General features: G+C 44.9%; 1 protein-coding gene across 3 annotated transcripts in view; it reads left to right on the top strand.

Moving 5' to 3' along the window:
* GALNT13 (polypeptide N-acetylgalactosaminyltransferase 13) overlaps positions 1 to 27978 on the top strand; it is a 106416-nt gene that overhangs the window by 29209 nt on the left and 49229 nt on the right. For all 3 annotated transcript variants that reach the window (XM_074144750.1, XM_074144748.1, XM_074144747.1), the window contains exons 2-5: positions 5009 to 5177; positions 17175 to 17341; positions 18614 to 18821; positions 20029 to 20199. In XM_074144750.1, the coding sequence (XP_074000851.1) occupies positions 5009 to 5177; positions 17175 to 17341; positions 18614 to 18821; positions 20029 to 20199 (715 nt within the window). The remainder of the gene's footprint in view (positions 1 to 5008; positions 5178 to 17174; positions 17342 to 18613; positions 18822 to 20028; positions 20200 to 27978) is intronic.

Raw genomic sequence — 27978 nt, 5'->3', positions numbered from 1 at the left:
TCTCCTGGTTGGAGGATTTGTGTAATTTTTTTGAATATTTGGGCAGCCCCTGTTAGTGCAGCGTCACCTTTCCATTGCCACCCCAGGGGATGGGGCGTTCACTGCTGGGTCATTTAAAGTCAACGATCTTCAGAAACTGATTGAAAAGAAGTATAAAAGCCATGGTGGGTTTGACAGTAAATTCTCAGTGATATTTTTGAAGATGTGCTCTGTCAGGAAATGGCTTGTTATGCTCATTTTAGCTTATAAACACCAGTAGAGGTGAAGCAATTCCTCATCAGCAGTGAGCATGCACTGATTGGTGCCTCTTTACCATTCACACATTCTGAATACTTAAGAAATAGATTTTATTTCATTTAATCCTCTAGGTGAAGGGATTCTGCGCTATGTTTATGTTCTCTGATTGAAGAGTTCAACTGTATGTATGTGTTTTACATAAAGATTTGGGTAGGGAAACTTGAATACAAACTTGGTATTTCATAAAATATTCTGAACAGTTTGATTTGAAGTGTGCTGCGCTAACAAAGTGCGCTGTAATTCCTAGAAAGAAGGTAAAGCAGGACATCAAAAATGGGGTGAAATGACAACATCAGTATTTGGAATAACAATAAAATAATTTTGTTTTCTTTGGATAAATAACAGATCATTCAATAGAAGTATTTGTAGTGGCTTTGTGCTTTTAGAAAGTCAATTTTGGTGAGATACCTGCTGTTAGAAAACTTTTGAGACCATCTTTAGTTTTCAGTGCTAGCAAAAATCCAATTTGCTATGAAAAATGTGGTCAAATTTGCAAACGATCTTAATTTGCTAAATATCCCTGCTATCTCTGGTGTTGTGAGGTTGACTTGGTTCTTATTTTAATATTTTATGTACTGCTTGGAAAATGGACAGTGTGATTTTTTCCCTGACTTGACTATGGTTGGATTGTTGCGTGCTTCGCGTCTGCTGGGTTTGAGGCAGTGGGGAACTGTTTCTTCCAGAGTCTCAGGGCTCAAAACTTGTTTATTCAAATACGGGAGAGGAAATGCAAGAAGGGCTGGTCCCGGGGATATAGATTCCAGTTACACATCTGAAAACGTTAGTGTCTCTCTGATTGTTAATTCATAACCTGTGTGCATCTTCTCTAAAGATTTAATAAGTTGAGGTCGCTGCGTTTTAACCATGGAAGAATTAAATATGTTTCTCCGTCACAGATATGTGTAAGCTGTGATTGAAATGAAATGGAATGTGATAATACCTGAATAAAAGCATGAGAGTGGAAAGGCTGTTTAGGAAATTTCTGATTAGTTTTATAATAAATTTCAGGACAGAGAACCTCAAAGAGATTTTTATCTTGATGGACCTCAGTAAACAACAGAACACAGAATCTTATAATGAAAATTAGTTTAGCAGATGAAGGAAAATAGAACTCGTGCCTTCAAGCAGAATAAACAAAAGTTTTCTGGCTGAGTTTTATCCAAGTCCCTGTGATGGGGCACTGGGCAAGAGCTGGGATTGGAATGAAATCGCAGTGAGTTTACACTGGAGCAGAAGATGTTCTCCAGCCTTCCTCCTGCTACTCGGGCTTAGAATGTGAAACCCTTTGCTGTTGGTGTTCCACACATTTTAGGGAGATACAGTTTTGATATTTGGCTTACGACAAGGAGAGGAAGCAAATTTATTGTCATAATAAAGACTCTGCTAATAATGGGTTGCTAAATCTTTTTTTTTACCTCTAAATAATTTGTTTTAATGAGAAGTTTCTAGTTTCTCCAGGAGAAAATGTTCAGTAAGATATTTTTAGCTAATCCCAAGGTGTTTCAGCAGATGCCACAAGGACAAACTTCTGTCATCTTCTCATCACTCCTTTTCCTCCTCAGAGACACGCATATCCCTTTTTTGAGGAATTCCTTTCCCGTTTGTGTTGTTTCTCAGGGAGAAGGACATTGGCCAAGCTCCTTTCTGTGCTCCTCACCTATTTTTCCATGGTTTCAGCTCTCATGCTGACCCTTTTTGCCTGCTCCCTGCTGCTATTAAGATAAATCTGTGTCCTCTGCCTCTTCCAGGAAAAAGGAGGCAGAATTTATTTCCATAAACAAATTTGCAGCTCGAGGGACTGGCTCTTCACATGGTAGTCTCTGAGGAGGCTCATCGTTTCTCCAGGAAGTGATGATATAGCAGAGTTTAATGACCAGCCATTAATCCCAAATATTTTATGTTCCTATTACACATTACATAAATATACCTTATGAAATGTTCCGAGAGGAATTTAATCGCATATATAATGTAGAACTGTGTGTGTACGTGTGCAGTGCAGGTTCCCAAGCAATCCTGCGGGCGAGATGTAGCTGCAGAGAGGACCAGCATCGAGCTTGGAGGCAGCTACAGACACAGGATGGAGATGATCTTCTCAGTCCTTATTTCTTTCCGGCGGTATTTCTAAATGGTTTTGACTGTGAGATCATAGAATCATAGATTCATTTAGATTGGAAGGGACCTTAAAGCCCACCCAGTGCCACCCCCTGCCCTGGGCAGGGACACCTCCCACCAGACCAGGTTGCTCCAAGCCCCCTCCAACCTGGCCTCGAACCCCTCCAGGGATGGGGCAGCCACAGCTTCTCGGGGCAACCTGGGCCAGGCTCTCACCACCCTCACAGCAAAGAACTTCTTCCCCACATCTCATCTCCATCTCCCCTCTTTCAGTGTCAAACCCTTCCCCCTCCTCCTGTGGCTCCCCTCCCTCATCAAGAGTCCCTCCCCAGCTTTCCTGGAGCCCCTTGAGGGACTGGAAGGGGCTCCAAGGTCTCCCCGGAGCCTTCTCTTCTCCAGGCTGAACCCCCCCAACTCTCTCAGCCTGTCCTCCCAGCAGAGGGGCTTCAGCCCTCCCAGCATCTCCGTGGCCTCCTCTGGCCCCGCTCCAACGGGTCCATGTCCTTCCTTTGCTGAGGACTCCAGAGCTGGACACAGTGCTCCAGGTGGGGTCTCCCCAGAGCGGAGCAGAGGGGCAGAACCACCTCCTGCCACCTGCTGTATACTCTAACTTAAAATTCTACCTATTAGGGGACTGACATAGCAGTGCACTCCTGAATTCCTTTCCCAAAGCCAGGCGAGAGGAATCTGAGCAGTGCTTGGACATGGGGAAGGTTCCTCCCAGCCTCTCAGGCGTGGGTTGGTGCTGGTGTGGGTACCACAGCTGGCTCCGCTCCCAGGAGGATGCTGCTGGCCCTGACGGACCCTCTCCTCTCAGCCTGTCATCCTGAGGGAATCCTGCCGGGCACCGAGGCTGCAGAGTCACCACCTTGAAGATTTAATCTGGTAGCGATTTAATCTTTTCTTGTAATCACAGCGAAAGCTAATAACTTCTTGCCGTTGCAGCAGAGAAAGGTGCTGCTTCTGATCAACCGGAAGGATAAAAAATATATCATCCCTTACTGTAAAACATTCTTTGCTCAACCAGAGCATAACCTAGAACTGCAGAAACAAAATTTCTGTGCAATATTAGTCTGCAATAAAGTCTGCAATATTAATTTTTTAAAAGCCTTTTTTGTACATTTCTGCGAGTTTGCAGTAGAAAAAAAAAGTAAAAAAAAAAAAAAGAAACTAGAACCCTTGCTGGCGTCCCAGCAAGCCCTGATGTCTGATTTGCTTGGAAAAAACATAGATTTTTTTTTTTTTTTTTTTTCCTTTAAAAGTCACTTGGTCTTCTTCGGTGCCTTTTGTAGGAAGGGGTTTATTCTTCTTGCATTTTATTATTTTGTTTGCAAAACTAAATGATTGAATTACTCCTCAGCTGGTAGAGAAGCCTCCAAGTAAGTGACCTTCCAAGGTACTCAGCATCAAATGTTTGAAAGTAATCTTGATACTAAAGATGAAAAATGAATGTGATGGCAGAAAAATAAAACCAAGACCCTTATTTAAGCTAAAATATTAATTTTGGAAGAGGGATCAGGAGGGTGACCCACCATGTGAGGGTCACCACAAGCATCAGCTCCTTTGTGAGGACCCTGTGTGTGAGCCCTCCTTCAGGACTGGGGACACGCTGCTGATCCATGAGAGGAGCAAGTAACGGTTATTGCTAAAGACAAATTAATCAATATTGATTAACCAGCCTCAGCCAAGAGGCTGATTTAAAGTGTGAAGGTAAAATTAGTTAAAAACGCAGGTGTTTCTCCTTCTGTTGGTTGGTGCAAGGTCTCAGTCAGAAGTAGCTGGTAGGGGAACCAGCCCCCCTGCTCAGCTGCATACTGGGGTTGGAGAAGGGAACTGCTGATGGTGCTGTCATCTTTTGGGGGGCTTTTGCTTTAGAATAGTGATTATAATTATTTGTATACGTGGGATGTTTCCTTTCTTTTCATACACTATTTCCTAAAGGCACTCTGTATCGTGCTTATGTTTGTGTACTCGTATGAGATGATACGATGATTTTCCTTAAAATTCAAAATTGACTGTACAAATATTTCTCAAAACTGGTCTCTAATAATATGTAAAAGATAATCTGTCAGTGTTGGGGTACTATATTTTTCAGGATGGATTTTTTTTTTGTCACTGAGAATTGATTGATTGATTTACTTAACAGGGTGAGATTATTCTATCACATGCCTGGTAGTTAAAACTAAATAAAAAATAAAAGAAGTTGGTTAGAATTAGTTTAATGTAAATTTTCAATAGTGATAAAAGTGTTACCCAACCCTTTTCTGTCTGCAGAATCTCACGAGAATCTGGTGCTACGCTTTGTAATCCTGGTGTAAATCTCTTGAGAATAGTCATTTACCGCCGTTACGGTTACAAGCAAAAGCTGCAAGGCAACAAATCCGGGTTTTTCAATCATTTTAGAAAGGCTCTAGATATAAATTCTGATCAGAAAGAGCTAAAACCTCACAGTGGAGCACAGAGAAAATTGTGATGTGTTGCTACTTTTTTTTTTTTTAACCATTCCTTGCTGAATGCCAAAGATTGTGGAATCCTGTTGGTGAGGAATAAAACTCCTGCCCACGTACTAAAAATTGGCTTTTACTCTCTTGTGTTCTAGCTGTAATTTCTCGAAACCAGGAAGGACCCGGAGAGATGGGAAAGGCTGTGCTCATTCCTAAGGACGAGCAGGAGAAGATGAAAGAGCTCTTCAAAATCAACCAGTTCAACCTCATGGCCAGTGACTTGATCGCCCTCAACCGCAGTTTGCCCGACGTCAGGTTGGACGGGTGAGTCCCCACGGTCAAGCCGGGAGATAGAGCATCGCCTCAAGGTTAATTAGTGGCCCTCATTAGCAGTGGTTGCCTAAGGAAGCTGTTGGGAAACACTAGGGTTTACTGGTTCTGGAGGTGGCTTCTAATGCAGACTTTCTTGGGAACAGAGTTCCTGCATGGCAGGTGGGATTATCCTGTGCAATTTATTGTGTGAACAGGTGAAAATGGCCAATTTTTAGCAATAACTTTATATTGCGGCACATAAGACTCTCCAGAGGGCATTTTGTTATCACTTCAAATAATTAATTCTTATTTTTTTCAGAGAAAACTTCATTTTTAAGGCCTTAAAGTGATAAAAACTATAAAGCTAGAGATCCTGTAACAAGTTATGGTATTTAAAAAAAATAAAAAGGGTCTAGGTATGTTGTGTGTATTTTTTTCAGCCATCAGGGAATTTCCTCCTGTCTCCCAGTGGCACCGTCAAAGCCGATGGAGTAGGCTGTCAATCCCATTTTATTTAACTTGAAACTTTTGCATAAAGGGACATTCTCCTAAGGATCTTTAACTGAAATTGCACACGTGGAGGATTATCCAAACTTACATATCATTGGCAGTTAATTTTTAGAGACGAGAATTTTTTTTCCCCCGCTTAATTTTTATAGAAGACTAGTGTGGACTGAATTTTATCTTTTTCCCATTCCTTTGTTTTCCCTGTTCTCCTTCAGTGACATAAACGGTCTGATTTATAGGGACTGTAGCTTATGACAGCAAAATTAGAGAAATATAAGCATAGCTAAATATATACAAGTGGTCAGGTCTTCTAAAATGTCCCGTTATTTGGCTTTTTAAACTGAATTGTCACTTAGCCGAAATCTTGCTTTGCTTGAAATTAAATTCCTTGGGTTCCTGTGAAATTTAAAATAAAATAGATACTTTGTTCCCTGGACTTTATTTGTACATGCAAAATAATAGAAGGAGAAGCGTTACTTTAGCAGTAGACCTTGTTCACAAACAGCACAGATGATGCGTCTCCACAGCACCCTCGTTTGTACCTGGGTGATGCCAACTTCCCATCAAAGAGCGCGCGGGCCCGGTGCCAGCGAAGACAGAGCTCACGAAACGGAAGCATCAGAAAAGCTTTACTGCTTATTGCTTGCCCTTCTCAGGAGCACCGAGGGTAGTTGCGATGGGCTGGTGGAGCTGGCTTCAGTGATAAAATGATCCCAGCAGGCACGGAGCGGGCATCTTGCAGGCTTTCTGTGAAGTGAAGAGGATGGGATGCACTGCTGGGATGGGCTTTCCCTTGCTGGTACCCAATGGCTTTTTCAGGCCATGGTGTCCTTGGCAAATGGGTCAGCTGATGTTCATAGAATCATTGTGGAGTCATAGATTGGTTAGAATTGGAAGGGACCTTGAGTTACAGCAGTACCTCTTTGGCTTCCAACGCTTGTGGTCACAATGAATAAAGAACTTGGTATGTTATCGTGGCCCATTAGAAATACCAGCTACGAAATGGTTAGAATCACGGAATGGTTTGGGTTGGAAAGGACCTCAAAGCCCATCCAGTGCCACCCCCTGCCCTGGGCAGGGACACCTCCCACAAGACCAGGTTGCTCCAAGCCCCCTCCAACCTGGCCTTGAACCCCTCCAGGGATGGGGCAGCCACAGCTTCTCGGGGCAACCTGGGCCAGGCTCTCACCACCCTCACAGCAAAGAACTTCTTCCCCACATCTCATCTCAATCTCCCCTCTTTCAGGGTCAAACCCTTCCCCCTCCTCCTATGGCTCCCCTCCCCAGCTTTCCTGGAGCCCCTTGAGGGACAGGAAGGGGCTCTAAGGTCTCCCCGGAGCCTTCTGTTCTCCAGGCTGAACCCCCCCAACTCTCTCAGCCTGTCCTCCCAGCAGAGGGGCTCCAGCCTTCTGAAATTGTTAAATTGCCCAGGTAATGGTCAGTTTGGGGTTTCATGCTCCTCTCTCGTCCATGGAGCCTTTGCAGCTCCCAGAGAAGAAGCCCTGAGTGTCACACCCAGCAGGACAAGGCACTTGAAAAGGCTCTTGCTCTGTTCTGGAACGCTCTCTCCTTGTCTTGGGAACAAGCCCCGAGAAGAAAAATGAATATTTCTGCTCAGTCTGAGGGAGATGAGCTATTTCGTACCGAGAGAAATCTGTCTGACTGCATTTCCTTGATGGAAGGAAGTTCCGTATTCTTTGTTTAAAGGACAGAAAGCGTTATGAGACTTAAAAAAAAATAATTTTCATTTCTCATTTGCCTCTTCAGACAGATGCTTTCTGTACATATTCTTTAGGGAGTATTAAATTCTTCTGAAAGCCGATTTATAATGCTTTGCCATTAAGGAAGAATATGATTTTATGGTTAATATATTTAGTGTATGACGGAAAGACATATTTTTATTGACATGGGGGACAGAGGCATCGGATTTGCACTGGGTATCTGACTCACTGTGCCTCTCGCATCATAAATGCAAGCTTTTCTTTTGGAGGCTGGGAAGTTTTCTGTGGGAAAATTAGATGAATAGAAGAGCAGAAAATGAAAAAGTGTCCTTGCTGGGAAATTCATAATAACCCGTGTAGCTGTGGATGCTGCTGTGTTACGCGTAATCGTGAGCTGATGGAAAGATCAATGTTACCAAGGTGTAAACGTATTAAATCAGTGTACTAGCCGTGAAGCAGCCGCACTGAATGCAGGGGAAAACTCGAGGCCAGAGGGATGAAACCTTGCTGGAAGACTGTTGGGGTAGGGTTGACTAATCGTAGGGCAAGAGTTGGAGGTGGTGGGAGGAGGACAGGCTGTGTGAGCCCCATGGAGCTCCTGTTCCACCCAGTTATTTGCAGATCGTGCGCTGGGAAACGGTCGAGCTGTTCTCCTTTCCTGTAACGACGCTGGGGGCTTACGGGAACGGAGGGCATTTATCCAGGACTAATTAACTCTTGGCATGAGTTGACCTTTTTATGGTTATCTCTGACATGTCAACATCTCGCTGCGGGTAAGTGGCGTGTTCGCCTTTCTCGGAGTGTGCGCCCTGCCGTTAGGTCTCTGTTCCGGCTGCCTGCTCAAGCAATTAAGGATTGATGTGCCATCAGGGGGCTCTGGGGACAGAGGAGGGGGGTCACAGGCACTGGCAGTGGTCCTGAGCACTGCTCCTCTTCTCTGCCGTGCATGGGATGTCCATGGCTTGGGCTGGTTTGAGATTGAGATGTTGGAAAAGCAGCTGAATGCCTTTTTCTTGGTGACGTCCTCTTCGTGCTGGTGGCAACTCTAGGCCTAGAGCAGAAAATGGTGTGTCCAACTTCCCACACCCTGTCTTCAATGAAAAGAAAACCTCAGCTTACCCATTCCTCCTGTGTTTAGAAGGTTTTATGATTTCCAACTCTGGTTTAACCCTAAAGGCAAAGTCTCATCTCCTGGTGAGATTTCCCTCTGCCTTTATATCTCTATGACAATTATTTAGATTTGTGCATTATAATATTAGGTCCATGTCGCAAATGAATGTCTACAAAGAGATGTAAGGTTTCTGATAAGAAACAAGCAGCCCAAGAAAAAGAAGAGTCTCGTGGCGATTTCTTGTTCCAGAAATGCATTCTTTGGTTGTGCCACAGTCCGTTTATTGTCGAAGTCATTGGGAAGAGGGCAGTGGAAGGGAAGTGGTGTGCTGACACAGGAGCTTTTTCGTTGTTGTGGGGTGTATGTATATAATATATATAATATTTATTATATAATAAATTATTATATACAATAGATATTTAATATAAATTTTATATAAAAATTATACATATAATGTATATCATATATAATATATATGATGTAATTATATATATTTATATATATAAAAAAAAATATATATATATAATATATATATAATTAATCCATTACCATTCTGTTCCTGTTCTGGCATTCCTCATTCCTTTTCCCTCTTTGATCCCAGCACTCTTTATGCATGTGGGCAATTTTATCCTGTCTGGGAGTCGATGTACAGCCTACAAAGATGCTCGTGGGTCCTTTTCTCTCTCCTCTACAGCTCAGTACTCGTGTCCCGCGGCAGCAGAGAGTACCAGAGCTCTCGCTGTTAATGCTGTTGTGCTTCCAAATGATCAAAGCAGTGCTGTGGTGAACGGAGAGGGGGTGCGTGAGTGTCATAAGAGTCTAAATAAGAAACACATATTTAAGAGGGGAAAAAAAATCTGAGGGAATCTTAATTTTTTTCACATTAGCACACGAAAGAGCTCCTGAAACCTGTTTCTGATTAAATGTTTGATGACCGTGAGCTAATTCTGGATTTACACTGCAGCCACAGTACTTGTGTTTGGAAGATGAGGAGACTTTTTCCCTAAGGAAAAAAAAAAAAGTTTCATTTTATGAGTTGCAGGAAGACAGGGAAGGCTGGGTTGGATGTTGGCTCATGAGAAATTCCCTTTACAGTTTTGTGAGACGTCTCTTGCCTTGTCCTCCTCCCAAACCGGGGTGTTTGCCCATAGACCTGATGTGACGTCCTGACCTTCACGAGCTCTATGAGAGTTTGCTCTGACTTCTGCAAGGATGAGTTCTCTCATCAGGAGACTGAAAAATCCACTTCCCATGTACTGTAAACAGAGAGTATGGCCAAGTCCCATCCCATCTCTGCCCCTGTGCTGATACTGGAATTCCAGCTAAGGAGTTTGATTTCCACAGTTTAACTTCCTTCCCATCATGTCTAGTGTTGCCTACCAAGGACCGTTCCTTCATTGCCTGAGTCCCGCTGGTAACGGCCAACTTGAAGACTTTAATCAGTGTCAGATCTAATTGGAAGTAGCTATTGATTAAACCTTAAACCCAATTTAATTCAACATAGAAATGTTTAATTCTATTTCCAAGTATTTTCTCCGGCAAGGGAAGAAATCCATCTTCAATCTTTCCTGGATGAGCAAGGTTGCAAGTGCTTTTCTACCAACTGCTAAACCATTGTAATTGGATTTTCTTGTTGAAATTGAGGTTGAAGTGAGCTGTTGTGTTTGTGTGTGTGTCCGTGCTTAAGAGCAGACATTTCTGATCGGAAACAAACTCAGGATTTTTTAAATAGTAGTCATGGCTTAAACTCGGTGCTGTAGTTTTTTGCTTTGAAGAAGCCAACACAAACCTTGGCGCGTGGTCCCGGGGTGGGGAGAAGGCTCTGGCAGAAGCAGTGTAGAAGCAGCAATTGCTGCTGGGGAAAATTTCCTTTGCAAAATGCCTGTGGAAATCCTTTAGTGCCTCCAACTCTGTGTTACAGGGCAGGAAACTTTTGATTAGATTTTTTTTTTTTTTTTTTTTGGCGAGAGCACTGTTTATTCTTCGTGTAATTGAGCCCTGATAAGGGAGGGTAAGTTGTTTTATTTTGTGATGTTTGCATCTAATCCATTTGTCTTGCACCAGAAAGTGTTGTATTAGGATTTTTTCCAGCTCTAAGTCGTAGTGGATAAAGTACATAAGAGTTCCTTTGTTGCCAGGTTCATCTGCTTACGGCTTCGTATAATTAAAAGCTAATTTATTTTTTAAGATTTTACTGTGTATGTGCAGTTACACGTAGAGAATCTATAAAGCACTCATGAACAAGCAAGCTCAGGGAGAAATTAGTAATTAGTTATGGCTGGAAATTATTTTGATGTGACAGGTAAGAAATTATTTCACCTTGTTTAGGGGGGAAAAAGTCGCCCAGAGTGACTGCCAGTAGGGAGGGAAAGTACATACAGGTAATCTGTGTAACGTCAAAGCCAGTTCCCAATGTATAAATTAGCTAAAGACTGTTAAGATTTAAAAAAGTAATTCTCCAGCAATGAGAAGAATATGTTCATGAGTCAACAGATGGCTTCTAAACTGGTTTTGTGAGTCTTTAATCTGTACTTTCGTGGAACAAAAGGAACAATTAAAAATTGTTGCTATTTCCCCATTGCTGCCGTTTTTCCCATAAAAGCCGGGCTTTGATTCTGTTCTTGCTCTGGGCGCTGCCGTAGCTCCGCAGGGCCGGTCCCCATTCCCACCAGGAGCTGGAGCAGAGGCAGGACCCGTCTCCAGACCCGACACCAGCTTAGCGAAGCTCAGGAGAGGAGAGGAGATCTTTTTTGGTCACATTTGGTTTGTCTACATCTGAAATTTGGAATTTTCTGACCAGAAACTCCTCCATTTCTCTCGATTTCCAGGCTGTTCCATGTTTCTCTCATCCCAAGGTGGCTGTGAGCCTACTCTACCTGCCCTGCTCTCACCGTGTGGGAGCAGAGCCCAAAGGCACATCATCCTTCTGCCTTTGAACACACACCTCAGCCACCGCTCCACAGCAAAGGTACCACCAGCCCTGCCACAGACTGGTTTCCAGTGCCCTGTTGGAACTGGAGGGATCGTACCAGTGATCTGTGTTACCACCATTTTCTTTGGGGCTGTTAATCTTTTGTATTTTCACTAAAGCAAAGCAATAAAAGGTAATGAGTAAATAATAATGAAAACCCCTCAAGTCATATGAACTACAAATATTTAACGGAGTTCTCTGTGTTCCTAAATGCCTCATATAAAAAAATACTACGTTATAAATTGTATATAACAGTTACAGGCTCATTTTTTCCCTCCAAATACTTTGCTTCCCTGCGTGATCTTTTGCATGATGGAGTTGCTTCCCCGAGAGCTTCAGTGCAGTTCTGGAAGGGATGGAATCGCAGCGCAACCCTTCGCGCTCACGTAATCGGGAGGAATGGATGGGAAGGGTGGTGAATCGGTAGAGTCTCACTCCGTTTCCATGATACTGACCTCAGAAAAATGTGTTTTTCCCACATTTAGACAGCTGTATTTACTTCATGTGTATTCATAAGGTAACATCTGATGACTGCATGAGAAAAAAACGGTGTTTCTGAGGAAGCGTTTGCGGTGCCGGTGTGTGTCGCACAATCAGTGCGCATTGTAAACAGCGCAGGGTGGCGGAGGGGGAGGCCTCCTCTTTGATAGCCTGTGGGTAGCAGATGACTTATTTATCGCTTCTTCAGTGCCTGGTGCATTTCTGAATTAGGAAAAAAATGCAGCGTGAGTCACCGTCATCACTTCAGGAAAGGGACGCAAAAGGTTCTGCTCTTCCATGCGCTTACAAACACTTTCGAGTGAGCAGAGTGTTTGGGGGGTGTCTCTTTGGGGGTGAAACACCATCAGAGGTTTGCTGGGGGGGCAGAATGGAAATCGGTGGTAACTGAGCCTTCCCTGGGGAGGGACATGGGACACTACAGAGCCCAAATCCCCAAGGTGTTACCCCTCTCGCGGGGGATGCTCAGCCTGGAAGGTGATCCCTGGGGTAGGTACCTTTGGACATACCCTTCCAGTCCCTCAAGGGGCTCCAGGAAAGCTGGGGAGGGACTCTTGATGAGGGAGGGGAGCCATAGGAGGAGGGGGAAGGGTTTGACCCTGAAAGAGGGGAGATGGAGATGAGATGTGGGGAAGAACTTCTTTGCTGTGAGGGTGGTGAGAGCCTGGCCCAGGTTGCCCCGAGAAGCTGTGGCTGCCCCATCCCTGGAGGGGTTCAAGGCCAGGTTGGAGGGGGCTTGGAGGTACCTGGTCTGGTGGGAGGTGTCCCTGCCCAGGGCAGGGGGTGGCACTGGGTGATAGAATAAGAGAATGGTTTAGGTTGGAAGGGACTTCAAAGATCATCTAGTTCTAGATCATGATCTTCGAGGTCCCTTCCAACTCTAACCTGAGTAACGAGCGTCAGGGTCAGAACGTGGCTGTATGCAGGTGGGGGGGCAGGGTAAAAATTAGTCACATTTTTGCGGATTGTGTTTGTTTTCCATTGCACATCTTGTAAATGGAAATTACTTTCAGAGTGAGAGCAGTGATTATACACCCACTGTGGGGTTGTATCATTCCTGATCCGTGTTGTTTAACGTTTGAAGTGAATGAAATACTCATGAAAATTGCTTTGAGTGAGTTTAGTGAAAACTAATCAATGTCTTGCTTCCGCCGGAGAATGAAGGTGTGATGATAAAAGCACAACACTCCCACCCAGAGCGGTCTCAGTCAGTGTTTCACCCTCTGTATCTCCTTGACTCTTTACTTCATCCCCATCATCTTCAGCTGCTGACCTGGACGCAGCCGATTCCCCATGGAGTGGTGCTGTTGCTCTTTGCTGGGAAATGCTGAAATAGGACCCGGAACAACATCGCGTGTGTAAAAAGTGTGTAAGTGGAGCCCTGTGCCTCGTTGAGGGGAGATAAAGTTGGTGTTGGGTGTGTAACAGCTACATCAACAATCAAGTTGACTTAAACAACTCATTTAATTCAAGCCATAAATGTTTTCACTGTGGGAGCGGTGGTTCTGGGCTTGGGTCATCCCGGTGCCTGGTGCAGGAGTCAGCTGGGTTACACACACACCCATCAATTAACGAGCTCTTAATTAATGGCTCCTTGTCTGGGCGCAGTGTACCAGCTCCAGAGCGGTTGCTTTGTTAAAATTCAGTCCTCAAGTCACTGTCTTCCTGCGGTGAAAACTTTCCGAGGGAGGGAGGAAGGGAGGGATACTCGGTGAGAAATAAAACGTAGCGCAACATGAAATATAATAGACCTTGGGCTTCTACCCCAAGGGGTGACTGCTCTTTAAGGCGAGGTTAACATGAGATGATTCCTGTTTCTTTTGCAGCCAAAGCGGCCAGAATATTGCCCAAATGCCTCAGGTTGTCATCATCTGTGTTGTGCTCGTGGCTTTAGAGGGATTCCCAAAATTTGTGCCTGTATGACAGCTAAAACACAAATACAAACAGCCCAAAAATATGTGTAAAAATCCCATTCCTGGTGTCAGAGCTGGGATTGAGAGTGCTCGTTGTTGGCGATGCTATTGCCTGTTTAACATCTTGCCCTTGGTCTCTGCCGATCAGTGGTGCCCAGTGACAGGACAAGAGGCAACGGGGACAAAGTTGAACATAAGAAGTTCCATCTAAACCTGAGGAGGAACTTCTTCCCTTTGAGGGTGTCAGAGCCCTGGAAGAGGCTGCCCAGAGAGGTGGTGGAGTCTCCTTCTCTGGAGACATTCAAACCCCACCTGAACACGTTCCTGTGGGACCTGCTCTGGGTGGCCCTGCTTTGGCAGGGGGTTGGACTAGATGATCTCCAGAGGTCCCTTCCAACCCCATGTCATTCAGTGATTCTGTGTTTGTAGATTTTTCCGATCAGGTTTCTGGTCATTCCGTCTGACCTCTTGCAGTTCACAGGGCTGGGACCTCGTCGTGGCTGTACTCAGCTCTCCAAGCCCTCAGCTTCCTTAGGTACCTTAAGATAAAAGAGAATAATAAGAATGAGAGTTAAAATCCTGAAAGATCCTGGCAAAGACTCCGTGATGATAAACATTCTGTTCCTTAGTATTCCATTTACGCTACAAAATCAGTGTTAAACTGCAATCGGGGGAATACCCTTTTCTCCTTGTCTCGTTTCACCTCTGAATATTTTAAAACATAATCTTGTGTAGTGCTTCTTTTCCAATCTCCAAAACATTATCTGTTTGAAATGTAGTTAAACTGACTGTTGTGAAATGTGGGACGAGCAGAATTTATTCCAGCTTTGTCTCTCCTTTGAAGTGTGATGTAAAGCTCTGGAAGACAACTCTGAACGTGAACAGCCCTGAGCTTTGTGCTACAGCCTCCCTGCTTTCCAGGCTTTGATATCTGAATTTCGGGTGCCAGGGCTGAAACGAGACACCTTCCAAGATCAATTTTGTGTGTGGGAAAAACTTTTAGTGTGCCTTGGAAACAAATAAATTCAAAATGTGCCTTTTTGGACATACTGCCCCGCTGGGCTCACCCTCCTTTAGGCGCCTCTGGGCAAACAGAGGGTGTCTTCGTGGGTGATGGTTAGTAAAGGACTTTTATTTGTTTGCCTGAATGCTGGATCTAAATCATAATTGATGAGTAATTGTATCATTAATTAGAGAAGTTGTAGAAGGTGGGATGGGTACTGGCAAAATTCAGTGGTCCTCACCAAATTGATGTCAAGACTGGGGTGTTTGAGTATATATTTTAATGTATATATATTCACTATTATAATTGGATTTTCTGCTGTCAGATCTAGTTACCCATGACTTGTGTGTATTTATGTGTGTATATATATATACACATATTACAAATAGATGTGTGTATGTACATATATATAGGTCATTGCGTATATATATGTACACCACGATCCTTTTACCTGTGCTATAGAAATCAGTGATGTTCTGTATTCTCTCCTTGCCTTGTACTTTAAAAGCTTTGGTGACGATGTTGTTTTGTCTATTTTTCTTTAAATGTCAGCGAGACAGAAGAAAAGGTTAAAGAGAGGGTTTTTTTATGGTAGATGATGTTTAAGAAAGCAACTGTATGGACATGCTGACTTTTACTCCGGGACCTTATTCATTTGTTCTCTGGGCCCTTGATAGAGGAGTTGTCCATAAGGAACTGAGCACGTACTGCATTGGGACGGGTTGATTTTTCAAATAACACAGACTACAAAGATCTGCTGAGCCTGTGTCCCAGCTGGAGAATACAGGGAATGTAAATGCTGATGAATAACTCACTAATTTAAGGGGTTTTTTTAGTGAAGCTTCAAATTTGTGGTGTTATAAAGAAGATGCGCTAAAAAGCTATCCATAATATACATATTTTCTCACTTTACGTACAGTTTAATTCCCTGATGTGTGTTTGCTGCTGTGGAAAAAAGTACGTGCTCACTTGTGCCTTCTGGAAGGGCTTTCCTGGACCAGGATCACGGAGGGGACAGCAGAGCTGGAAAATCACACAATAGCAAAATATCCCAAAAAAGCACTAATTATTTTGTCACAGTGTTTAAGAATCCATATTGTGTGTGTTGAAGTGATGTGACCTGACCTGTGTTGGCAGGTTGATGTGGCTGTGTTAGTATTTTTGAATTATGTCCAAGGTCTGGAACAAATGTGCGGGATTTTGGGTTGCCTTTTGTAATAAGCAGACAGCTTTGATTTGCTTCCACAGAATCAGCAGTGATTGCGGTCTGTTGCTTGCTTTGCCTCAATTTCTACATTTTCCAAAAATGGGTGGAACTATTGATCTCTTGTTCTTTCATTGAATGGGCACATAGTGTGTTCTAGAAAATAGTGAATTTTTTTTTTTCTTCTTTTTGAGAAACCACCAAAGATGGGAATGTCTCGGAGGCTGGTGTACTTCAAACCATAGAGTTTGGGATTTGTCACAAGGAAAGACTTATTTGACCTAACTGTAGACGCTCAATACACTATATTAATTGAGTTTCCTGTTGGTGGTGCCAGGATGTGTTGAGGTGCTGGGTACTGATTTGGAGTGAGCCCTGAATGCGGTGGTGCGCGTTCCTCTGGATGCTCTGCTGTGGTTTTTTTAGCAAGAAAATGGAATTTGGCATTTCCTCTGCCTTTGGGCTTCTGGCTTGGGAGCTTGGAGAGATCCATAACAGGTTTGAAGACCCCTTTCCAGGCAGTACTCTTGGTAGAGCTCTTTAGAATCATAGAATCGTCGAGGTTGGAAGGGAGCCTTCAGATCATCGAGTCCAACCATCAACCCAACACTGACAAACCCACCACTGACCCATATCCCTCAGCACCACGTCCGCCTGGTTTTCAAATACCTCCAGGGATGGTGACTCCACCACTGCCCTGGGCAGCCTCTGCCAAGGCTTGACAACCCTTTCAGTGTAAAAATTTTTCCCAATATCCATCCTAAACCTTCCCTGGTGCAACTTGAGGCCGTTTCCCCTTGTCCCATCACCTGTTCCTTGGGAGAAGAGACTGACCCCCCCTGGCTACACCCTCCTTTCAGGGAGTTGTAGAGAGTGAGAAGGTCTCCCCTCAGCCTCCTTTTCTCCAGGCTGAACACCCCCAGCTCCCTCAGCCGCTCCTCACAAGACTTGTGCTCCAGACCCCTCACCAGCTCCGTTGCCCTTCTCTGGACACGCTCCAGCCCCTCAATGAAATTGAGGATTTTCTTAAAGATTAACCCCCCCTTTTCCTTCTGTGTTTTTTTTCTGTATTTTTTGACAGGTGCAAGACCAAAGTCTACCCGGACGAACTGCCCAACACCAGCGTGGTCATTGTGTTCCACAACGAAGCCTGGAGCACCCTGCTCCGCACCGTCTACAGCGTTATCAACCGCTCGCCGCACCGCCTGCTTGCCGAGATCATCCTGGTGGACGACGCCAGCGAGAGAGGTGGGTTGGGGACAGGCACCTCCCCTACCACGGGATGGTCCAGCGCCGAATTTGGAGGATCCCAGTGCAGCTCCCTTCCATCAGCGCTGGACCGACCCCAGCATCCCCCATGGGCTGGAGGAGGGATGGGCGGAGGGGACATACTCAGAGCCAAAGGCTGGTTGTTGGGTTGTAAGTCATTTACATGGTGCTCCCATCCAAGATTTCATTTTTTTGCACCATTGCATCATTTCATATTTCTCTAAAAGCCAGTCCTTTTTTACCTCTCTCTGTCTCTCAAAAACACCCCTGTTCTGTGGTTCAGCTTTTCCTGAATGTCCTGACTGAACCAATTTTCTTGTATTTCTTGTCTTTGTGGTTCATTTCTTCTGGTCTTGGCTTTTTTCTTCTTTTTTTTTTTTTTCTAAAATTTTTTATTCAAACCTAGGGTTTAGAAAGAAAACTGCATGTGAAACTGATACTACCTGGAAGGGAAATCACATCACATTCTATACATGGAATCAGTGGAAATGATAAATTTTCCTGGAGTAGCCCAATGTATGTGATGGCAAATACAACGTACAAGCTGTTGCAGGGGCAGGGGGTACAAGTGAAGCCGACCTGTATTTCTGCCCCGTTGTAGCATTAATTTAGCTCTAATTACTCTCCTGGACTTCCCTGCTTCAGAAAACAAGTTGGCTCAATATTTCCCTGTGCCAGGAGCTGGAGGAAGACTTTGGCCCAAGTAACTAGGATTTTTCCTAAAAAGCAGTTTGGGATTCCTGAAGGGCTGAAATGGTGAAATTCATCAAAAATAGCCACATTTGTATTTAACCATAGCCAAATTAGCAAAAGTGTAATCATTTTGCTCTCACCACTGATTGCTGGTTTGTTTCGGCAAAAGTAATCATGACTTATTTATATTTTCTGTGCTATTTTGCTGAGATGCCCTGGCAGATGTATGGGTATATACGGGCTGTTTTCTGTCCCTGTGAACCTCCCCAGGTCAGCGCCTTGTCTCGGAAAAACACTAAATCTGTCAAAATGCATTTCCCATGTGCCGGCCGCGTTCCCGCATGGCAGCCCTTGGAGCGCCGAGTGTGATGCATCGGCTCTGCGGTTATATTTGGAGTCCTGGGTAGTTGCTGAACCTAGCTAAAAAGAATATTTTTCTTCTTGGTTTGATTTTTTTTTTTTAAATTTATTTTTTCAATTATTTGAAAAAAATTTCAATATTTTGAAATTTTTTTGAAAAAAAAAATTTTTGATGTTGTTTTCAATTATTTTTGGCAGAGTTTTTGAAGGCCTCGTTGGAGAATTACGTGAAAAACCTGGAAGTCTCCGTCAAGATCATCCGGATGGAGCAGCGGTCGGGGCTGATCCGGGCACGGCTGCGGGGGGCAGCAGCCTCCAAGGGGCAGGTGATCACCTTCCTGGATGCCCACTGCGAGTGCACCCTGGGCTGGCTGGAGCCGCTGCTGGCCAGGATAAAGGAGGACAGGTACGGGTGGCTCTCCCGTGTCCCTGTGCAGGGGACCTTGCCTGCGGGCCCTTCCTCCGTTTCACTCTGCTGCTGAAAAATAGACAGAAAAACAATTCGTTGATCTGAAAACAAAGATTTAATTATCTCAAGATTTGTCAGGAGGATACAGTTTCTCTAATATTTGTATCAAAATCTGATTTGAATATGTGCTAAGCTTTTGAACCTTACAGCAGGATTTCTGTTGCTGACGGTAACAATAATAATGCCAGTAGCGACAGCAGCTTGTGCCATTTGCTGTCACAAGGTCTGGGTGCCTCCCACACCGATGGCCGCCTTTCTCCCTTCTTTTTACCAGGGGTGACCTTTGTCCGTGTGACCTCCAGTACTCTTGAAGGGCCCTTCCGACACAAACCATTCAAGGATTCTGTGAAATTTGAACTTTTGTCTTTTTTTTCCTCTTTTTTTCTGTTTTCTGTTTTCTTTTTTCTTTTTCCTTTCTTTTTTCTAATGTTTTCTTTTTTAATTTTCTTTCTTCTTCCTCCCTCCCCTCTCCTCTTTTTTCAGTAGACAATGCCATTTTCCCCTTTTTTTTCTGCATAAGTGCATATATTTCCCCTGCAAGCGAGACCCAAAACCCACCCTGTCCTCTCCGGCAGCGTTGGAGGAGCCACGGTCCTTGCTCTGCTGGATGGAGGAGCAGCCGCGCGTGCTCCCGCCTGCCCAACGGCACACCTGGGAGACAGGATGGGTGTTCTCATTTCCGAAACGCCGTGCGGCTGTACGTGGGATAAAACCAGCACGGCTCCAACCCCGCAGCCACAAGCAGAAATAACTTCTGTTGTGTTTGTCCTGATGCTGCCAGTCTCGGGAAGGTGGGGAGGAGAACCGTGTGTCACGGCAGGAGCTGGTCAATGCGCTGGGGTTCAAAACGCCACAGGCAGCAGGAACGGGGAGTTCTGCATGGCCTCGTTGCTGGTAGAGGAGACCTTCACAGTGCAGTGATAAATGGGGTTTTATTCAGAGAAGCCTCAAAATAAGTGTAATATTCATCATACTGACATGAAGGCCAGGTTGGACGGGGCTTGGAGCAACCTGGTCTGGTGGGAGGTGTCCCTGCCCAGGGCAGGGGGTGGCACTGGATGGGCTTTGAGGTCCCTTCCAACTCAAACCATTTGATGAAAACATGTTTTTTTTTAAAAAAAGACGATTTTTTTTTTTCTTACAGGAAAACTGTTGTCTGCCCAATCATTGACGTGATAAGCGATGACACGTTCGAGTACATGGCTGGGTCAGATATGACTTATGGAGGCTTTAACTGGAAACTTAACTTCCGCTGGTATCCGGTTCCCCAGAGAGAGATGGACAGGAGAAAAGGAGACAGGACCTTGCCTGTGAGGTAAGGAGAGTGAATCCACTCTTTGACTCTACTGTCTGCTTGCTTATGTAGATAATAACGCTTAATTCCTGAGATTTTGCTGCAGCACCAGAGAGGACGTGTCAGATAGTTGTGCCACACTCTTCAGGGTAGAGAAGACCGAAATCTGACCTATCCCTAATATTGCAATGTAGTTATCAGAGCTGAGAAAACTCATATCTTCTTCTCAACATTCCATAATTCAAAATATCACCTGCTTTTCAAGTTCCCTCTCTGTTTTCTGCAAATAGCCTGTTGACCTCATGTTTACAGATGTTACTGTTTTTTCATGGTTTAAGGCAAATATTAGAACATATTTCTGAAAGACACATCCTTGAACATTGAATCCAAGTGTTTGGTTATGATGATTTGCACTTAAAATGCCCGCTTTAATTGCCCAAGAAAATAAAATTGATGACTGTGCACACTGAGTCAAAAATGATCTAAAGAGCCTGTCCTGAATTCCTGTGATCATTCCCAGCCTCTCTCCTTTAATTGCTCAAACCACAGACTGTAACAAAACCTTGAGAAAAGTTTTAAATGAAGCTGAAAGAGAACAAATTGAATAAATTACTTGCAATGGGTTATTTGCTCAGCTCTAATAGCTTCTGTGGTCTTCATGAAAAGTTAAAAATAATAAAAAATTAAAAAAAAAAAAAGCTTTCAGAAGTGGATGTAAATGGTTCCAAACCTGTCTGAGGGACATGATGAAGTGGAGAGAATTCCAATAGCCCTGATTGTGTGCAACAGGCAGATAAAGGGAGAGCCAGCTCTCACAGCACAGGTAAGGCAGTGGATGGGCAAAGAAAAGCCTTTCCAAAATCGCTTATGCTGGGGAAAAAAAAAGGCCAAAAATCTGTCACTGTTTCTCCTTTGAAGCCTGGAGTCAGGGAAGGGACGGATTTTTTAGCTTTTATTTTTGGGAAGAGCAGGGTCCGCAGGAGCCACCCCTGGCGTTAGCAGAGGGGGGACCAAGTTGGTTTTGAGTCAAGAGAACCTTTTTTCTCATCATCTAAAACATTACCACTCGGCTGTGAAGTCTGCCAGCAGCTATTTCATTAAAGCTGAGGTGTGCATTAGGATCGGTGGAGTTAATTACCCTAACGAGCTGCAGAGCATCGTGCTCTGTCGCTGGCTGTGCTCTGTTGATCCCATCTCACTCGTGCCCGGTCAGGGAGTCGTCAAAGAACCGCAAATTCCAGTCCTTATTTCCTTATTTTGAAATGGGGCAGTACATAAAGTTAATCCAGAAACAGACTCTTAAAATTATTAAAACAAAAAAATAGCTTGCTTTTTTATTTGTTTGGTTTTTTTTTTATTTTTTCCCCCCACCAGCTTCTAACTGGTGGCTGCCTGGGCTTTTTTGGGGATTCTCCTGATATGATGGGTGTTGGTGGGCAGAGGGTGGGTGAAGGAGGCAGAGATTACTGCCAAGTGCCGCATGTCCCATAATTATCACTTACACAAGGGCTTTAGAGTGAAGAGGTGGCTATGAGGGTGTGTAATTGTGCTGGCTTAAAGCCAAAACGTCAGCTTTTAAACATATAGATGCCCTTTCTCACCACATAACGGAGGCATTTCAGTCTTTTTGGTGTCAGAAGAAGGTGCTCCCTGTTTCATTTTCCTTTTACCCGATGGGAGGGGAACCAGCAAAGCAAGTGAGCCCCGGAGCTGCCCCCATCTAACGACCCTTCCCATAGGAAACGGCATGTAATGGCTCATCAGCCACTTTCAGTGGGAGCTGGTATTTCCAAAGGGAGTCCAAGGCCTGTGGCTGCACATCAGTCCCCAGGTGTCAACAGCACAATGGCAAATTCTGCAGCCAAGGAGAAAAAAAATAGAATATTTCAGCTCAGTTAAGAATGGTTTTGGCAGCTGCTGCCACCTGAATATTCAAAAAATGGGGCGATAAAAATAAAACAATTTTTTTTTATTGTTCCCATATCAAAAGGTTTAGAAACAAATTGGTGAGTTCATTTTTTTATTCCATGTTGCTTTCCTCATTCTGTAGCATTATGTCAGTCCCACGTAGATTGAATATGTCTTTATTCATATTTTTTTCTTTATAATCGGTGGAATAGGTATAGAACACAAAGATCATTGGATCACATCTTTGTGTGCATGGATGCGCAATACAGCCCTTGCACTCAAATTTTGCTTTTTGTTACGTTAAAAAGCCATTTAATTGGCAAAAGTTTTACCAGTCAAGTCAAACCAGGACATCAAAATATTTATCTTCCATAATAACCTGGATAGATTCCTGCCTTCGCTTTTTAGATTTAAAATCATAGCGCATACGTTCTGAAATGTTTTGTATACAATTTATTATTTATGTATAATTTGTGTTGTTTTACAAGTATTTTTATGGAGAAAGGTGAGGATAGCTTGCTGATGGGAGTTCGCTGTTGCTGTGAACGGAGCTCAGAACGTCTCACCCGCTGTCACCATTGACCCCAGGGAGGGCAAAGGCAGGAGATGCTGCACCCTGAGGAAAGGGGGGCCTGATTCTTTCTAGTTCATCAAGCTGAAACACTGCTGGTAGCTTACCTGGGGAGTTAAAGCAACTCTTAAATTCCTTAGTTAGGTATTGGAGTCGAATATCCACCTTTGTTGGAATCTCTGGATTTAGTGGGAAAAGGTTAATTCGTTCGGTGACTCTGATATTGAAACCCACAGCTAATTGTCACGCAGTACGGCTGGAAAAGCGCTTTCTCCCCCAAAGCCAGGAGGAAAGTTAGATTGTGTGTCATATTTTTAGCCAACAGAGCGGTGGGGGTTCGTGGGTGCCTTTTGTGCTAATTAGCGATGCCTCAGAGAGATGGGGTTCTGATCCGAGATCCGTGGGTGCTATTCCTGCCCCTCAGACACCCATCCCTGCCACTTTTGCCCATTTTTTTCTTCTTCTTCTCATTCTTAACCCCCAGTCTGACGTCCCTCCTCTTGTTCCCGTTTTCTTCTTCCCTTTTCTAGTTTTCTCTAGGGTCAGCGAACACTGCGAGAGCATAACCTTTCCCAGAATAGTCTAAAATGGTAACTCTTTCCCAAAGAATTGCAGGTTTCATGATGGAAACAAAAGCCTTTCCAGTTGGCCAATGTTCCTGCTTCAAAGGTGGTAGATGAAGGTGGGCAGCCCTAGGGATGGGGAGTTCTTCCATCTCAACATGAGGAGGAACTTCTTTGCTGTGAGGGTGGCAGAGCCCTGGAAGAGGCTGCCCAGAGAGGTGGTGGAGTCTCCTTCTCTGGAGACATTCAAACCCGCCTGGACACGTTCCTGTGCAACCTGCTCTGGGTGGACCTGCTTTGGCAGGGGGTTGGAGTAGATGATCTCCAGAGGTCCCTTCCAACCCCATATCATTCTGTAATTCTCCTGGGCAACAAGCCTTTCTCCATCCTCCCCATGCTATGGGAAGAGACGCCAAGAGACCATGGTCATCAGATACTGGCATTTCTTGGGCTTTTTTTAAATGTACTTACATTTTTTTCACATGTACAGTGATCAGAAGCAAAAAAAAAATCAGGGAGCTTTCAGTTCCTGAGGTGTCTTTGCTAGGACTGAAACTCTACAGTGATAGCAGGAGGGGGACATTGAGAAAAAAATCCCTGAAGAAAAGATTATTCCTGCAGACAGAGCTGTTAAGGAACCTCCCAGAATGAAATATTTGTCCTCAGGATGGGTTGAAACGTATTTGTTTCAGGTGTATTTGCAGAAATCAAACATGAACCGTGGCTTTGAGGGCAAATGTCACCTGAGCCGTGGGGCTGGCAGGGGCTTCCAGGTGCTGCTTTAAGGGGGGCGTTTCTCACTCTGAAGGTACAGCCGTCCCCAAGGACTCGTGTCAATGGGTATGTTTGTATTTTTTGTTTGAATGGAAAGGCTCTCCAGTGCTGTTCTGAGGCACCTCGGGGTTGTCTCTTGTTTCCCTACGGAGTTAATGCCATAACTTCCACTGCCACCAGAGTCACCTCCGGCTTCGTAAACTTTGTAAATGCTGAGACCTTGTCAAAATGTGTTATTTTAAGTGGAAAGCCCATTTCTGTTCCTAGAGAGCTCCCTGGGTTGCCTCGTACAGAGGTGGAGCTTGAAGCCAAAGCTCCCGCAGGTGGTCCGGAGCAGGTAGGAATTCCCAGTCTGGGAAGTAGGGAGAGAGGTCTCTGGGCAGTGCGGTTCCTCCCCAGGTGTGGTCAATGTCCACGGGTAGAGCCGGCTAAAGCCAACCGTCTTGGTAAACCTTTCATTCTTCTTTTTCCACTGAAAATGCCTTGCGCGATATTTGTACTTTGCAGAACATCCTTTGTCTTTAAGCGACCTCGTTTCTCCTTCTGTCCTTTTGCCCGTGGCTACAGAAGACTTGTCTGCACTGAGATCAATTTACAAACATCTTGTCTTCTTACATCTACCGTATTAAAAACATAAAGTGTTTCCGTGCTGGGCATTTACAGTCTCTGCACAGCACATTTCTGTGGATATTTCCATACTTGCCCTTCATTTTTTTTAAGCTTTTTTTAAGCTGAAGATACTCCCGGCTAGTATTATAAATACTAAAAAAAAATACAATTTGTTCCAGAAAATCTTTTCTCAAGTATAAACTAGTTATTGAGAGGAAAAATGCAAGATAAATATTAGGAGCAACCCGGTCTGGTGGGAGGTGTCCCTGCCCAGGGCAGGGGGTGGCACTGGATGATCTTCAAGGTCCCTTCCAACCCAAACCATTCTATGATTCTATGGCTCACTAAACTTAGAGTTGGCTACAGTTAATACTGCCAAGATGATGTACAGCAGTATTTGAAACTGGTGGATAAACTATATAAATAAAAAAATTAATAGATAATTAGTGCTGTTTGTTAGCAACGTTGCCCTTGTGAGTGTTGGACCCCTGTGAGCAGGAGAGGGTGGTTGGAGGACACAGGGCAAGGTGACATTATTTGGCTTTGGGGAGCTCCCAACCTGGGGAGACCTGGCCTGAGCATCCCTGGTCACGGCAGGGCTGGGGACCCTCAGGAGCCACCCCCTCCTGGTTTCCCTCCCTGTCACGGCATGTGGGGCTGAGGGCTCGGTGGGATGCAGCTCCCTGGGGTTACTGAGGGACCTCCAGGTCCTGCAGCTCTGCTCCTGGGAAGTCCAAGGGGCAGGTACAGGGATGGGAATCCCGCTTGCTTCTAATAATTGCAGAAGTTATTTCCAAAATAAAATTAACGGTGGGTTTGGATGATGATTGGAATTAATCACAGCACATTACTGTAGCTGTTAGTGTGACTCCGTGTGGGCAAAATATCGTTAATAGGCCCAAAGCTCAGAAAAAAACCTGTATAAACCTTTACTCTTTCTAATATTACTGTTTCAGCTGGTTTTACAGGGAAAGCTCTGCAGATCTGTTTGTCTAATATTAAATTTACGTTACAGAGAATAGTCCTGCTGCGTTTCAGTTATTTAAGAATCTGTGGCGTTTATTGGTGCATAATTACTGACATTTTACAGCATGAAACCCAGAACTCCCAGCTCCAGTTAGTGAGTTATTAGGGAAACAGTTTTTCATGAGTTGCTGATGATTTTTCAGAAGAATGCAGATCCATGTGTCCAGTTCAGTTGCATCGTTCAACAATTGCCAAAGACTGAATCTTTGCAAAAATGGGAAATTTCTTACCATTCAAGCAAAGAGTGTCTTCCCCCGGGGAAAGAGATGAAAGGGGGAGGAAGGAAAAGGGGAGGAGGCAGAGGATGAGGGGTTTTGTTGCAGGCAGAGGAGTGGGGATGATTTTATTCCTCTGAATCTGGACAGCTGGGCAGAGAGGAACCTGATGAGATTCAACAAGGGCAAGTGCAGGGTGCTGCACCTGGAGAGGAATAACCCCCTGCACCAGGACAGGCTGGGGCTGACCTGCTGGAGAGCAGCTCTGAGGAGAAAGACCTGGGAGGCTTGGTGGACAATAGGATGACCATGAGCCAGCAATGTGTCCTTGTGGCCAAGAAGGCCAATGGCATCCTGAGGTGCATCAAGAAGAGCATGGCCAGCAGGTGGAGGGAGGTCATCCTCCCCCTCTGCTCTGCCCTGGGGAGGCCCCATCTGGAGCACTGGGTCCAGTTCTGGGCTCCCCAGTTCAAGAAGGACAGGCAACTGCTGGAGAGGGTACAGCAGAGGGCTACAAAGATGATGAGGGTCCTGGAGCATGTCTCTGCTGAGGAAAGGCTGAGGGACTTGGGTCTTTTTAGTCTGGAGAAGAGAAGGCTGAGGGGGGATCTGATCAACGCCTATAAATACTTCAAGGGTGGGTGTCAGGAGGATGGGGCCAGTCTTTTTCCAGTGGTGCCCAGTGACAGGACAAGAGGGAATGGGCACAAACTTGACCATAAGAAGTTCCACCTAACCATGAGGAGGAACTTCTTTGCTGTGAGGGTGGCAGAGCCCTGGAAGCGGCTGCCCAGAGAGGTGGTGGAGTCTCCTTCTCTGGAGACATTCAAACCCCACCTGGACACATTCCTGTGGGACCTGCTCTGGGTGGCCCTGCTTTGGCAGGGCGTTGGAGTAGATGATCTCCAGAGGTCTCTTCCAACCCCATATCATTCTGTGATTCTGTGAAACCACTGGCATTCCTGCCTTCACACAGGTCAGTGAGGGTGGGAGCTGAGTGAGGTGGAAGCTGAGGTTTCCCCGTGCGCTGCTGGGCACAGGCTCTTCAAAATGTTTGCGGATTGCTGAGAGCCCTGGGGGAATGTGGCCGGTTGTCAGGAGGGGGGACTAAACCAAGTTTTTGGTATCAGTATAAAATAAGTAGTTTTGCATAGACTTATAGAGTTTGTATGTAATCAACAGTAGAAATCTCCTTTAAATATAGCATTTTTGCACTGACAATCATCTGGCACAAACCCAGTCCAATTAAGGAAAGTTTCACCGCAAGCTTTATTTTGTGCTCCCGGTTGTAGATGGTATTTAGCTTTCGTGGTACTGGTCGGGCAGAGGGAGGATGGCACCACCAACCTGTCCCCATCTCCTCCCCTTGTCCCCCCCAGAGCAGCTCAGGGGCCAGCAGTGCTGTTGGGGGCAGAAAACGAAATAAAGGGCAATAAAGCGGCTTTGAAACTGAGGAAGGTTTAGTCCTGTGCAAATGAGAGGCAGTTAATTAACTGAGATTCACAGGGAGAAAAATAGAAATGAAGTGTTGGTAAATGCAGGATCCAGTGTTATTTCGTTGCTAAATTGTGGGATTTTTTTTCTGGGAGTAATGATAGTCAGCGCTTGCAGGAGAGGAAATAATTGCACAGCAGGCAAATTACCTGGATTTGTGGAGTTTGAGAGCAAATGAGGACTCCTCTCTGCCAGGGCTGTGTCTGGTGCCGGCAGGGGAAATCCCTGTGTGGCACAACACAGGTCTGAGGACCCACCCTGACCCATCGCTTAACACTGATTCCATGTGCATTAGCTAATTAACGTTGCATGTAGGACATACAAAAGCTACTCAAGGAAGATCTGAGAAATGCCCAAGCAATTAGCAATGGGGGGGGGGTCAGTCTCTTCTCCCAAGGAACAGGTGATGGGACAAGGGGAAACAGCCCCAAGTTGCACCAGGGGAGGTTTAGGATGGAGATTGGGAAAAATTTCTTCACCCCAAGGGTTGTGAAGCCTTGGCAGAGGCTGCCCAGGGCAGTGGTGGAGTCACCATCCCTGGAGGGATTTCAAAGCTGGGCAGACGTGGTGCTGAGGGACATGGGTCAGGGTGGTTTGGGCAGTGTTGGGTTAATTGTTGGACTCGATGATCTCACAGATG

This window comes from Numenius arquata, chromosome 3 (assembly GCF_964106895.1).
Source record: "Numenius arquata chromosome 3, bNumArq3.hap1.1, whole genome shotgun sequence".
Classification (NCBI taxonomy): domain Eukaryota; kingdom Metazoa; phylum Chordata; class Aves; order Charadriiformes; family Scolopacidae; genus Numenius; species Numenius arquata.
The sequence above is the reverse complement of the archived record's forward strand: the minus strand, read 5'-3'. Positions and strand labels throughout refer to the sequence as shown.